The sequence below is a fragment of the Athene cunicularia genome (assembly GCF_003259725.1).
Source record: "Athene cunicularia isolate RWA chromosome 13 unlocalized genomic scaffold, athCun1 chr13_part1, whole genome shotgun sequence".
Taxonomy (NCBI): Eukaryota; Metazoa; Chordata; class Aves; order Strigiformes; family Strigidae; genus Athene; species Athene cunicularia.
In genome coordinates this window covers 5,332,274-5,343,993 of record NW_020799117.1, presented here as the reverse complement: position 1 = coordinate 5,343,993, position 11,720 = coordinate 5,332,274, and the positions used below count along the sequence as shown (strand labels likewise).

Here is an 11,720-nt window from a genome sequence, read left to right as displayed (position 1 = left end):
GGGGGGGCCGCTGGGCCCGAGCATAGCTGAGGCCTCGTGTGCGGTGGGTACTTTGGAGGTGGGGGCCGCGCAGCCCAGCTTGCACGGAGGTGTCTGGCGCCTGCCCAGATGACAACGGAGATAAGTCTTTCCTTAACACCCGCCTCCCTTTCCCGGGCTTCGTGGCCGTGGGTTGGGGTCGTGGGTGTCTTCAGTAGGATCTGCTCTTGTGTGTCTGTACCCCAGGTGCTCATATCGGCCTGGCCTGGCGGACTTTGCTCATCTCAAAAGAATACGCCTTTGACCTCCTCCGGTCCGTACAGCCTGCCAACTTTTCGAGGAGAGACATTTAGAAATTGCTGTGTAGGCAGCTTAGGGCAGGACTCTTGCGGCCTTCCTGAGGCGCTTTACACATGGATCTTTTACAAAAGGTCTAGGGCTCCTGATTGAGAATTTTTTTTGCAAAATGTGGGAATGAAAACGGCCTGTGATACGGATTAGAACCACATGCTACAGGAATGCATATGTTCATGTCAGCTGTTAGTATTACATAAGTGCTTTGGTGCATAAATTTAGAGGGAGTGCATAATAGTAAAAAAATCTTAAGGTGGCTCCTACTGTAACATGGATTGTGGCCACTTCGGGCCTTGCACAGACCAATTCTAGCAATTTCCTCCTTATCTGCATTTACTTGACTCCTTTAGGGACAAAACTTGCAACTTTCGTCTTAATTGCCGTAATTCTGTGTGCACTTGAGTGTAGTTAAGCAGCAGTTATTCTTCAGCTGAATCTTTTCTCCAGTTTTTTGTGTCAGATGTCCATCCTTCATCCCCAAGCGCCTCTCTGCAGGGTACTTAAATGGTGATTTTATTTAGATATTTGTCCACTGTAGAGCCTTAGTGCAGCCTGCTTTCTGCCAAATGGGGGAGGGAAATAAGCAAAATCCTCAATTCACCTATAACTGAGTGTGTGTGTGTAACAATTTACCTCCAAGTAGAGTGAGTGAAATCTGGCTGTTTCATAATTTGAGTTACGTAAGTTGAAAATAGAGGAAGAGTGGCTTTGGAGCTGGGTGAGAAGAAATTCAAGCATGTAAATGAAACGCTTATCGGTTTTATTTTTGTCTTGATCCCTCAGACGTTTTGTTTGTCATTTTATACATTAGTATTTTTATTTCTTATTAATGTATCATAAGTGACTAAGATATTTGCGAGACCTAGATCATGATTGATTCAAAGGGTGTACCAATTCCTTATTTTTGCAGTTTCCCATGCTGTTTGCATTGTATTTTAATAATAGGTTTCTGTAAAAAAAAATAAAATAAAAATTGTGCAGGTGTCTATTATGGGTTTTTTAACTACTAGCTTCTCACAAATATTATGAAAGTATTGGAAAACCTCTTTTTCAGAACAGGCTTGTCATTTATGTGTTCTCAAAGTTACGTTTTCAGTGCCTCCAGTTGGTAGAGAGGCAACCAATGAGGAATAATTCTGTTTAAATTTACACAAACTTTTTTTTTTTTAGTGCTAGCTTTGTTTAAAACTACTTTTCTGGCTGTCACTGCTTACTGTGGAGACTTTTTCTTATCCTGTGTTAGTTAATTATTTAGAATATACTGAAATAGATATGTAAGCTTATTTTTAAAAACTCCTGCCAAAGAAGAGTAAACAAATAATGGTTGGTTTTGTTATACTCTTAATTCTACAGCTGTGCTTTACTTTCCCTTTTTTTTTTTTCAGTTGTGCATGTACCTGTTTGAACACAGAATTCCTGCATATAACATCCAGCAACGGAAGCTGGTGGGTTTTGTCTTTGGCAAATCAGCTGAATTGTAAAACACCCGCATATTTGCATGCTAATAGGGTTCAAAAATTGTGGCTTGGCTCAAAATAGCTCGGAGTTATGTGTTAATAATGTGTTAATATATTGGAGTTCACTGTGATTGTTGCTAAAAGTTTAAAATGTATCTGTTTAACAATGATTGATAAATAGGTTTGTGAGAAGTTTTTAGACTGATTGTAGGTACTTGACTTTCATGTAATAGTTTATGTACAATATAATATGAAGGACTAAATCCAGGTTTTGTTGGAGAGGATGTTTGAAGATTAAGGTTCAACAGAAGAGTCTTCAAGGAAATGATGCTCTTCAGTCAATTGAGGGTTTATTTAAAACAGGTTTTAATGACACGTTTGAAGCTATTAAGATGAGTTGGCCTATTTAATCTTGATTTGTGTTTTGTAACTGTTACAGTGTTAGGATGAGAAAGCTATGTCTACGGCCAAAGCAAAAGAATTAGAGGGAAGCTGAGGAAAAAGAATTGAGAAAACAGTTCTTTCTAGTTCTGTCATATTTGATTAAACTACAGTAGTTGGCTTGCACCTACAAACACCAATGTAATACTCTTGTCTTTTGTGTGTTTTTGTTGATTTGTTTCTTTTTCAGTGGCAGATGCGGCATTCAAAACAATCTCATTGTCCTGAATGGGACGACAGAAAGAGCTGGGATCAAAGAAAGCACAGTAGCAGCCGTAAACGCAGGAAAAGGTCCCACAGCAGTGGACAAGAAAGCAAGCACTATAAACCCAATCACATTTCAGAAAGGTATAAGACTCTGAATTGAGTAGTGCTAATGTTTCTTATGTCCAAAAGAAATCTGTTTTCAGGGTAAGAGTTTTGGAGTGCCCAAAGTTGGCAGTTCTTTAAGTCTGGCTCACTTAAGACAAGCTCATGAGGTAGTTGGTTTTGTTAACACAGTACCTGAACAAATATATAGAAATTCTTTAATAAAAACAAGTAAATATTACTAGTTTGTTTCACTGTTATCAGTTAAGTATTGGTATTGAGTACATTCAGTATTAAATTTCAAATAAAAACTATGCCTTTTCATCTACTTAATGTGAACAAAAGGAAGAGAAGGTTTGTTTAATCTTTTAATAGAATGGTAAGTATGAGTTTCTCTTACTAATTTGGAGGTGGTTTGCTTTTTCTCCCATACTGCTTTCACTGGAAAGATGTGTTTTTCTGTCTTTTCCTTGAGAAGATCCCATGGAATTCTTTAAGAGCTCATACTCATGCTTATAAAATGCTGGAAGGGTTAGGTGTACAGCAAGCACTATACGGAATCTTTGCCTCAGTAGCTTTCTTAAAGGTTTTTTTCTGTGTAGAAGATCCAGATACTCTCAGAGGTTTTTAATGTTTGATGCAGAGCATTAAAATCAGTGCCATTTCTTTCAGTCCCAGGGTTTATTTTTCTTTTCTAACATTTCGAGTTTGAAAGCATGGAAGGGGATTATTGCTGTATTGAAAGTGTTTCATCATGTAACTTCGGAGATTGTAATTGAGTTGCTCACTATATTTAGGGAGTGTTTCTCCTTTTTGAAGGAGTTTCTTATTTACTGTGCAAACTGTGGATGGATTATATATTGTTCATGTGGATGGCTGCTATGTATTTGAGACTGACAATGTTGTTAGATTCCTAATAAAGTAACATCAAGTGCTCCATTATTTTTGGGGAGGGAGTCAATTAGAAAACATTCTTGGTGTAAAGACAGATACTATGTAACTCTGTAAATCAACTCAAGTCACTTATCTTGTTGGAACCTCAAGTTGTTGAAGTGGAGAACATTCACTTAAAATATATTTTCAGTCATTATTTGGACGATAGAGCCATAAATGAAAGAGACCATCATGACCGGAGATATGTTGAGGAATACAGAAATGACTTCTGTGAAGTATATGACCACAGGCATTATCACAGAGACTATGAAAAGAGTCACCATCATCACTATAGCAAATCCTCTGGTCGGAGCAGGAAAAGTAGTCATAAAAGGAAGCATAAGAGGCATCATTGCTCCAGTCACCAATCACATTCGGTATGAGTAATTTTTAACTTTATTATTAATGAATTAGTGGTAATAGACTAAAGTGAGTGCTAGAACTTCAAATCCTCGTCACAGTTATTTTAAGAAATACTATGTTGTTAAAAAGGATTTGTAGTTGAGTCCATTTGTGAGCATATGAATGTGTTCTTGAGATTTTTGGATGAGAGTGTTGGGTGGGGGGTGGGATTATCATCAGTGCTAGTTATATGATGGGCGTTTAGGTGGCTGGTAGTTCAGATCACTGGGATTAATCTGAAAAATGTTATCTTGAAATTGGAAACAGGTAACTCTTATTTCAAAATACAGTTGTCACTTTCTAGTTTTACAGCCTAGTAAAGTATGCTTTTTCAGGTAGACTGTGTTATCATACATCCTATTAGTAAAAGTAATTGCAGTGACATGCGTTTTTAATGTGAGCTTAATTGAAACTATGAAATGTGCATGTCTGGTAAATTGGTAAGAACAGGCTCTACAGTTCTACACTTGATTCCAGAAACCTTTAAGCCACATGCCTGACTATTGGCAGCTAATGTCTTACTGAAGATGGGATAAGTTTGCTGCTTGCCTTCTCTGAAGGCATGCTTTCTGAATTTCTCAGTTTTGGCATGATGCCCACTGATACATCTTCAGCTCCAGGTGTTTTATGTCACATTTCTGCAATAGAAAACAGCAAATTGTATTAGATTAAAATGCAAATTAAGTACTTCAGAATAATTTTTCTTCTCTCTCTAAACATGAGGGGAGTAAAATTACGTGATTTTTTTTTTTTAATGTTTAGCTATATGAAGTGTGTGTTTTAAAAATAGAAATGTTTCACCTGACTGTAAGCTTAGATATGTAAACGAATACTGTTTTTTGCTATTTGCTAGCAAAGTATTAGAAATAGTGATGTTGCATTCTTAATCTGTCTTCAGTTAAGCCACTGTTTGAGAGTCAAAATTGTGTTGTTTTTTCTGTTGCTTTATCACTTTAAGTATTTATCTGAAAATCTGTTCCTTGCCATGTTTTTCTTCTGTAACATAAACTGTGCCCTGTGAATTTCTGGGGACTGAATTTGAAATTGCTCCTGCCAACTGTTCGTGGCCTGGTGTGTAACTGAATGCCTGAATATCTCCCCGCTGAATGAATTGCGTATTCTGCCCTGAATTCACTCTGATATATTGATTGGCTGGACGATCTTGGTGCCGTTTCCAGAAGAGTCACCGAAGGAAAAGATCCAGGAGTGTAGAGGATGATGAGGAGGGTCACCTGATCTGTGAAAGTGGAGACGTTCTAAGAGCAAGATGTATAGAACATTTTTCAACACTTTTTAAAAACTTTTCAGCAAAAAATCTGTTTAGAATAGTATGTCAGAGGAGGGGGGCTAAAGAAATCTTCATTGCTCTTTTTGTTCTGTTTTTTTTTGTGCTTTTTTGTTTTTTTGCATATCTTCTTTTCTGTAGAATTTAAATACTGTGTTCAAAAAGTTCCAATTAGTAAATGAACTTGAGATTAGAACAAGAGATAGTCTTTTGGCTAACTGTTTTCATGACACCTTCCAATAAAATAATGCATTCAGATGCTGAGATTTAAAGTAATTATGCTTTTGTAATGGCACATTTTTAAATCTACATTAATAATATTCATTCTTATTTTAAGTAGTTTTATAATTCTAACTTGTGTTTGTTCTTTTTAGATGAAATTGTTGCGACTTTAGGAGAAGGAGCTTTTGGAAAAGTAGTGGAGTGCATAGATCATGATATGTAAGTGTTGGTTATCTTTTAAGGGGATTTCATGACAAAAGACTACTTAGCTCATAGACATTTTCTTTAAAAGAAAGTCACAGTTCAAATTAAGTATTGCAGTATGTTTAAGAAAAAAATTACACTGCTTTTGAGTTACCTGAAGTTTGTTTCTGGTTTAAATTTTTGAGGATTTTCTGGTGATACCATGTCTGTCCCCAATTGTTTTTAAGGTTCTTCAGTCATCTCTCCCAATACTATGTTTTTTGTTCCTTCTGTTGCTCTGAAAGGCCTTGGGATGATATTGACTTTATACAAGATAGTATATAGGGAAATACTTTGGTTTTCCTCTAAGCTTTTGAGAAACTTACTTAACCACATTTTGCCAGGGAAACATCTTCCTGGAGTGGGTTTATTCAAAAATAACCCTTTTTATAACTACACTTTTTTCTATACAAGCTGTATAACCACATAGTGAAAACTACTAATTACTGAGCAGATGTCATCTGCCCCTTTTAAAGAGGGAAAACTGTGTTTTGCTTCATTATGTTTTTCTGTTGGTTCTACAAGTGCTGTTGCCATAACTAGAGAATGTGAGGGTATGTAAAGAGTACGGAATTGATTTGGGAAGACTGACTTTAAAAGATGGTGCAGTGAGATGCTGAGAAAGTAATTTTGGTTCTTTGTGAAAGCCATTGCTTGAGCTATAAATTTCTTTTCCATAATCAGAATTATCCTTTGAAGTTTTTCTGAATGCACAGTACTCCAGTAGCCAGTCAGTGAAACTCTGATTGTTTTAAACCATGTTTAGTATCTGCAGTTCTGTGACATGCTTCTAGTATTTTTTTTTCTCTGCCTTTGGTTGGTTTGTTCCTTTTCACAGGCTAAGTCTGTTCAGGAGCTTGAGATTGTGTTGTGAGGGCAGACAGTATTCTTAAGTCAGTAGAATAAAAAGAGCTCTATGGAGACAATTAAAAACTGTATTAAGCGCGAATGGGATGCAGCAAACTGTATCTGTGTTCCATTTAAGTAATAGCCTCATAGTTCGAATGTTACACTGAGTGTGGTTAGCTTTCACTAGTACAAAATACTCAGAATCTAAACTTCATAAGTTATTCAATTCCCCTGATTCCACAGAAGCACTAAAAAAAACCCCCAGAACAAGTTGTGCAAGTTGCAGGAAAGTTACATTTTTTCAGTACTTTCTCAGATGATTAAACAAAAATTAAAGTTCTCATCTTGCAGGTGAATTCCTGATATTTATTCTACCTTAGATGAGATAATGACTGACGAGTAATTAATGTATCATATACTATGAGTATTTGATAAAGGAGAGATTGGTATTAGATTTCTTTGTAAAAACAGTCCTGGTTAAATTTAGTGTGCTTAAGCCAAATTCTCCTAATCCAACTCGTAATTCGGTATGACCTTTAATCTTCCTATGTTTCTTTTGTTAAGATTGAGCTGCTTTGGGCTTGTAGGTATTTAACAATGATTGATCCAGTTTGTGATGCTTTACTTTCTTTTAAAGGAGAGGAATGCACGTAGCAGTTAAAATTGTGAAAAATGTTGGTAGATACCGGGAGGCAGCCCGTTCAGAAATACAAGTGTTGGAACACTTAAACACCATGGATCCAAGCAGCACTTTGTAAGTATGAAATCAGAATAGTCAGCATACCGAGGATTTACGGAAGATAATTATGCAATACAACTGAGTTTTCATTTGGGTTGATTTGTGGTTTGGTTTTTTTTTTTTCTTTAAGCCGCTGTGTCCAGATGCTTGAATGGTTTGATCATCATGGCCATGTTTGCATTGTTTTTGAACTGCTGGGACTTAGTACTTACGACTTTATTAAGGAAAACAGCTTTCTGCCATTTCATATTAATGATATTAGAAATATGGCTTACCAGATCTGCCAGTCTATAAACTGTAAGTAAACATCAATACTCTAATCAAATATGGTTTTCTCCCTTTAGGAAATTAATGTATTAATTATGGAATACTGTTCTGTTTTCTTTCTAGTTTTACACCATAATAAACTAACTCATACGGATTTAAAGCCTGAAAATATCTTGTTTGTGGAGTCTGATTACATAGTGAAGTACAATGCCAAAATGGTAAGTTTGGTCTTTGTTTCTTCCAACTTGACTTGGGATAATTCTGTCTTCATCTGAACTTTTCTTAAAGTATAGAAAGATTAAGTGATAAGTTATGTTTCGTCAATTTTTTTTTTTGTGCTCTTTGAAGTGTATTAACTTTCTGCTATGTAAGTAACTTTGCTCTGATTTCAACTAAACTGTTTCATCTAATCATTGAAGTTTGTTGCTGTTTAATGAAGTTCTGGCATTCATGGGGAGCATTGTGTTAATGTTTTGAATTTAGCCAGGTTTTCTCTTTCATATTTCTTAAGCCATTTGAATCCCTTTCTTTAAAGCATTGCTGTGTTTTGAGAGTAATGTCATATCTTGATTTCTGATTACCCTGGGGTCTGAAGTTCCTGTTAGTTTTCCAGTCCTTGCTTTAATAGCTAAAATGAATTTTCTGTTTGTCATCAACATGTGATGTTGATCATCTGGCAGTGTTATAATTGGCATGGGCCCTGAATAGGGCTGTTCTTGACCAGTGTCTTCCTTTTAAATCTAAGAAAACACTGAAGACACAGCATTAGGATAAGAACTTGTCTGCACAAATCACTTCTAGCACTGGCAGAAATACAAGTTTATTTTTATGTTGTTGTTCTTTTTTCAAACTTAGAGACAGGAAAGCAGTATGGACTCTACTGCCTCTAGTTTATGCATGAGGCTTGAATCTATCTTTTATTTTAGAGCTAAAATTACATAAATGAGTATGTGCACCAATAGACAGAAAAAAACAAGACAGGTAACAAGTAACTGAAGTTAACCTGAAGGCTAATGAGGAGCTCTGTTACTCTGAGAAAGGTCCTTACTCAGCTGTTTTGAGTATTCAGATTAAATCACTTTGTTAACAACTCTCTTTCATGGAGCTTGAGCTGAATAGGAATTGATGTATTTGGAAAGAGTATTTTGTTACATAGATTTTATTTTTTAGCATTTGATGTTAACTGGTATTTTGAAGATAAATATAATGTGATGAATACCTTTTGCGTAAGCATGCTTTTAAAAAATACTAACAGCATTTTGATTTTGATTTTCTTGCAGAAGCGAGATGAACGCACTTTAAAAAACACAGACATCAAAGTCGTTGATTTTGGAAGTGCAACTTTTGATGATGAGCATCACAGCACTTTAGTGTCTACACGACATTATAGGGCTCCTGAGGTTATTTTAGGTGAGTAAAGATTTTTAAACCTTCTGGCAGTTAATTGCAGTTCATCCAGATGTCTTTACTTCCTAAACTGGAGTAGTTGGTCATGGTTCTGATAATTCCATCATCTCCCACAGGTGGTGGTGTTAGAATTCTTGAGAGTAAACAGTAAAAGAATATTCTAAAACCAGAAGTCCAAACATCCTTTCACACCAAGGTTTAGGGAGATGTGTGGAAGGGGAAAATGGGGATCAGTAAATGCATAGAAACTGGGCATATGCTTTGTGGATTACAGGTTTTGAGGACATACTAAAAAGTAAAACTTTAAATTTTTCTATTTTGCAGCACTGGGATGGTCCCAGCCTTGTGATGTATGGAGTATTGGTTGTATTCTGATTGAGTATTACCTAGGATTTACAGTGTTTCAGGTACGTACATAAAGTAAAATTTGAATGGTTTTGTTACAGACAATGGATTTTGGTGTTTCGATGACATTTACTTCACTGTTACTGTAAAAGACATAACCTCACAGGCTTTTAAAGGATTATATAGATGAGGTTGCAAAGACAGCATACGTGTATGAAAACATGTCTTGATATCTCCTTCAGCACTTTTAAGATTATTTGTTCTGGCATTTTGTATGATGAAGCCTGTCTAGAGTGTGAAGATACTGCTGGAATTAAGAGTAAAGAAAACATGCTTCCACAAAACCTGCTTTATGAACTCTGTTCAGGGGCCATTTTAACTGTAGAAACTGCTATATAACAAACTGCATTGCATAATCTAATAATTTAAGTTGATCATGTATAAAGATACTGTGGTGGTACCTCAGCAAACACCTTGTTTGTAGATGGGTGTCGTTACCAAGTGGCTGAGAGCAGAAAAATGTGTTTAAGTGCATTTGCTCTTTCCACAGACGCATGATAGCAAAGAACACTTGGCAATGATGGAAAGAATACTGGGCCCTCTGCCAGCTCACATGATCAAGAAATCCAGGTAAGTTCACTACAGAAGTACTAAGTTGCCTAAAATTTCTTATAATAGGAAAATATTAAAGTTTCCATTGCTAGCTGTGGGCTTCTGAAGATCAATGAAGAGACATGCAGTCTTCTTGTTAGCTATCAGTCTATTGTAAGAAACCATGTCAGATATAAATGAATTAAATCATTGTGAGTAGTCCCTCTTCTGGTTCTAGTCTGGGATGCCAGCAATCAAAATGCCAGTCTCTTGAACCGTAACTGAGTGTGAATGTTCTTAGGTCTTCAAAGCTAAGTTTGATATGGTCACCAGAACAGTATCAGACACCCATCTTTCTATAAGCCTTGAGAATAAAGAACCTACTGTCATCAGATTTACATTGAGGTGAAAAAGAGGGTCTTGTCTTGCTAATACTGCTGCCAGCCTCTTCCACTGTCCCATCATATCCCCCGGACAGGTGCTTCAGTGATCTTTATCTCTTCCTCAAAGATAACTACGTGCAGCAGAACTTTCCCACTTCCATTGCAAGGAGAAGCAGCCAGCACAGGGTTCCCTAACCACCCTGTATGTCCAAAATCCAGAGCACATGAGATTTGGTAGTCCGTTCTCTTTCTGAAATAAGTTGTCCTCTTGCCAGCTGACCTAGATAATCCTGTAACTCGTGTTACAATAGCAGTTCCAGTAATCCTGGGTTGGGTGATGTATTTAGTTTATTACAGTTATCCAGCTGATGAATAATGTGTTTTGAAATACGAGAAAATAAACTTAGGAAACTGCAAGTGGAATAGATTGATATAGTATTTAAAAACTAAAATGCTACTTAGGAAGCAGTGTTAATGTGATGCTGAGGTGTGGATTTTTCAGAACTTTCTTTGCACTGGTAGTCATGTGTATTTGCCAGTACCCTCTTTAAAGACACTCGGGAATATCTGATTTTGTTAAATAGTTGCTAACCACTTAAACTCTACAGATGTTATCCAAGTATTTTTAAAAAGTTGATAGATTGGCAAGCTGTCTTTTTGTTACTAGCAGATGAGACAAAGTTTGGAACACCTGAAAACATCCATCTCTTTGAATGTCAGCAGTGGAAAATATGTTTTCAGTGGCTGCTTTGGTGATTGGAATTGAAGGACTTGTTTTCTAAGTATTGTGACAGTGGTAATATAAAAGCAATAGGTATCTCTGAATAAATATTAGCTAAAAGAGATGTTAGCTCCCAAATGCAGAGGGATATGCAGGAAGGTTTTTAGGGTGTTTCAAAACTCCTTAGAAAAGCATCTGCCCACTTCATGCACTGACAATATCTTAAATTTTTTTTTTCCTTGTCACACAGAAAGCATTATTTTCACCATGACCAATTGGACTGGGATGAACATAGTTCTGCAGGAAGATACGTTAGGAGACGCTGTAAGCCTTTAAAGGTAGGAAACAACACTTTTATTACATAGTTAGATTTGCACTTGTGAAAGATCTCTCTCAAATACTGCCTTTTATTTCTTTCAGGAATTCATGCATTGCCAGGACACAGATCATCAAAGTCTGTTTGACCTTGTTCGCAGGATGCTGGAATATGATCCAGCCAAAAGAATTACTCTTGATGAAGCCTTGCAGCATCCTTTTTTTGAACCAATAAATAAATAAATTCAGAGATCTTTTATGCTTCTTCAAGGAGATTCCCTAGACTGTGTCAGTCAACAGAGGTTGCATGAAACTTTTGTAACTTTAAATTATTTTGTACAGTTAAGTCTGTAAATATTTACATATGTTTTGTATAACTGTTATGTTTACCTTGTTGAACAGTTGTAGTCTTATGGGTATCAAAGTGAAAAATAAAAGTAATTTTCATTTTTGAAAATAGTTTCCTCTTTGAAACTAC

General features: G+C 36.2%; 1 protein-coding gene across 3 annotated transcripts; it reads left to right on the top strand.

Annotated features, from left to right (window-relative positions):
- The first annotated feature begins 1,638 nt into the window (after nucleotides 1–1,638).
- On the top strand, nucleotides 1,639–11,512 carry CLK4 (CDC like kinase 4). Of its 3 annotated transcripts, XM_026858147.1 has the most exons (13): nucleotides 1,668–1,778; nucleotides 2,422–2,579; nucleotides 3,625–3,850; nucleotides 5,054–5,144; nucleotides 5,535–5,601; nucleotides 7,112–7,228; nucleotides 7,344–7,510; nucleotides 7,604–7,698; nucleotides 8,761–8,890; nucleotides 9,212–9,294; nucleotides 9,783–9,862; nucleotides 11,178–11,265; nucleotides 11,348–11,512. In XM_026858147.1, exons 1-13 carry the CDS (start codon nucleotides 1,725–1,727, stop codon nucleotides 11,483–11,485), a joined length of 1,494 nt encoding a protein of 497 aa, XP_026713948.1. In that variant the 5' UTR covers nucleotides 1,668–1,724; the 3' UTR covers nucleotides 11,486–11,512. The 3 variants fall into 3 exon arrangements, with proteins under 3 accessions (XP_026713949.1, XP_026713948.1, XP_026713950.1); XM_026858149.1 differs by lacking the exon at nucleotides 5,054–5,144 and having other exon boundaries at nucleotides 1,708–1,778; XM_026858148.1 differs by lacking the exons at nucleotides 3,625–3,850; nucleotides 5,054–5,144 and having other exon boundaries at nucleotides 1,639–1,778.
- The last annotated feature ends 208 nt before the right edge of the window (nucleotides 11,513–11,720 follow it).

What these genes read in the sequence shown, in the direction of transcription:
- CLK4 (XM_026858147.1), top strand. Translation starts at nt 1,725, where the DNA reads ATGTACCTGTTTGAACACAGAATTCCTGCATATAACATCCAGCAACGG. An exon ending in ACATCCAGCAACGGAAGCTG is followed by an intron (nt 1,779 to 2,421) that starts GTGGGTTTTGTC and finishes TTTCTTTTTCAG; the next exon opens with TGGCAGATGCGGCATTCAAA. An exon ending in GGCTCCTGAGGTTATTTTAG is followed by an intron (nt 8,891 to 9,211) that starts GTGAGTAAAGAT and finishes TCTATTTTGCAG; the next exon opens with CACTGGGATGGTCCCAGCCT.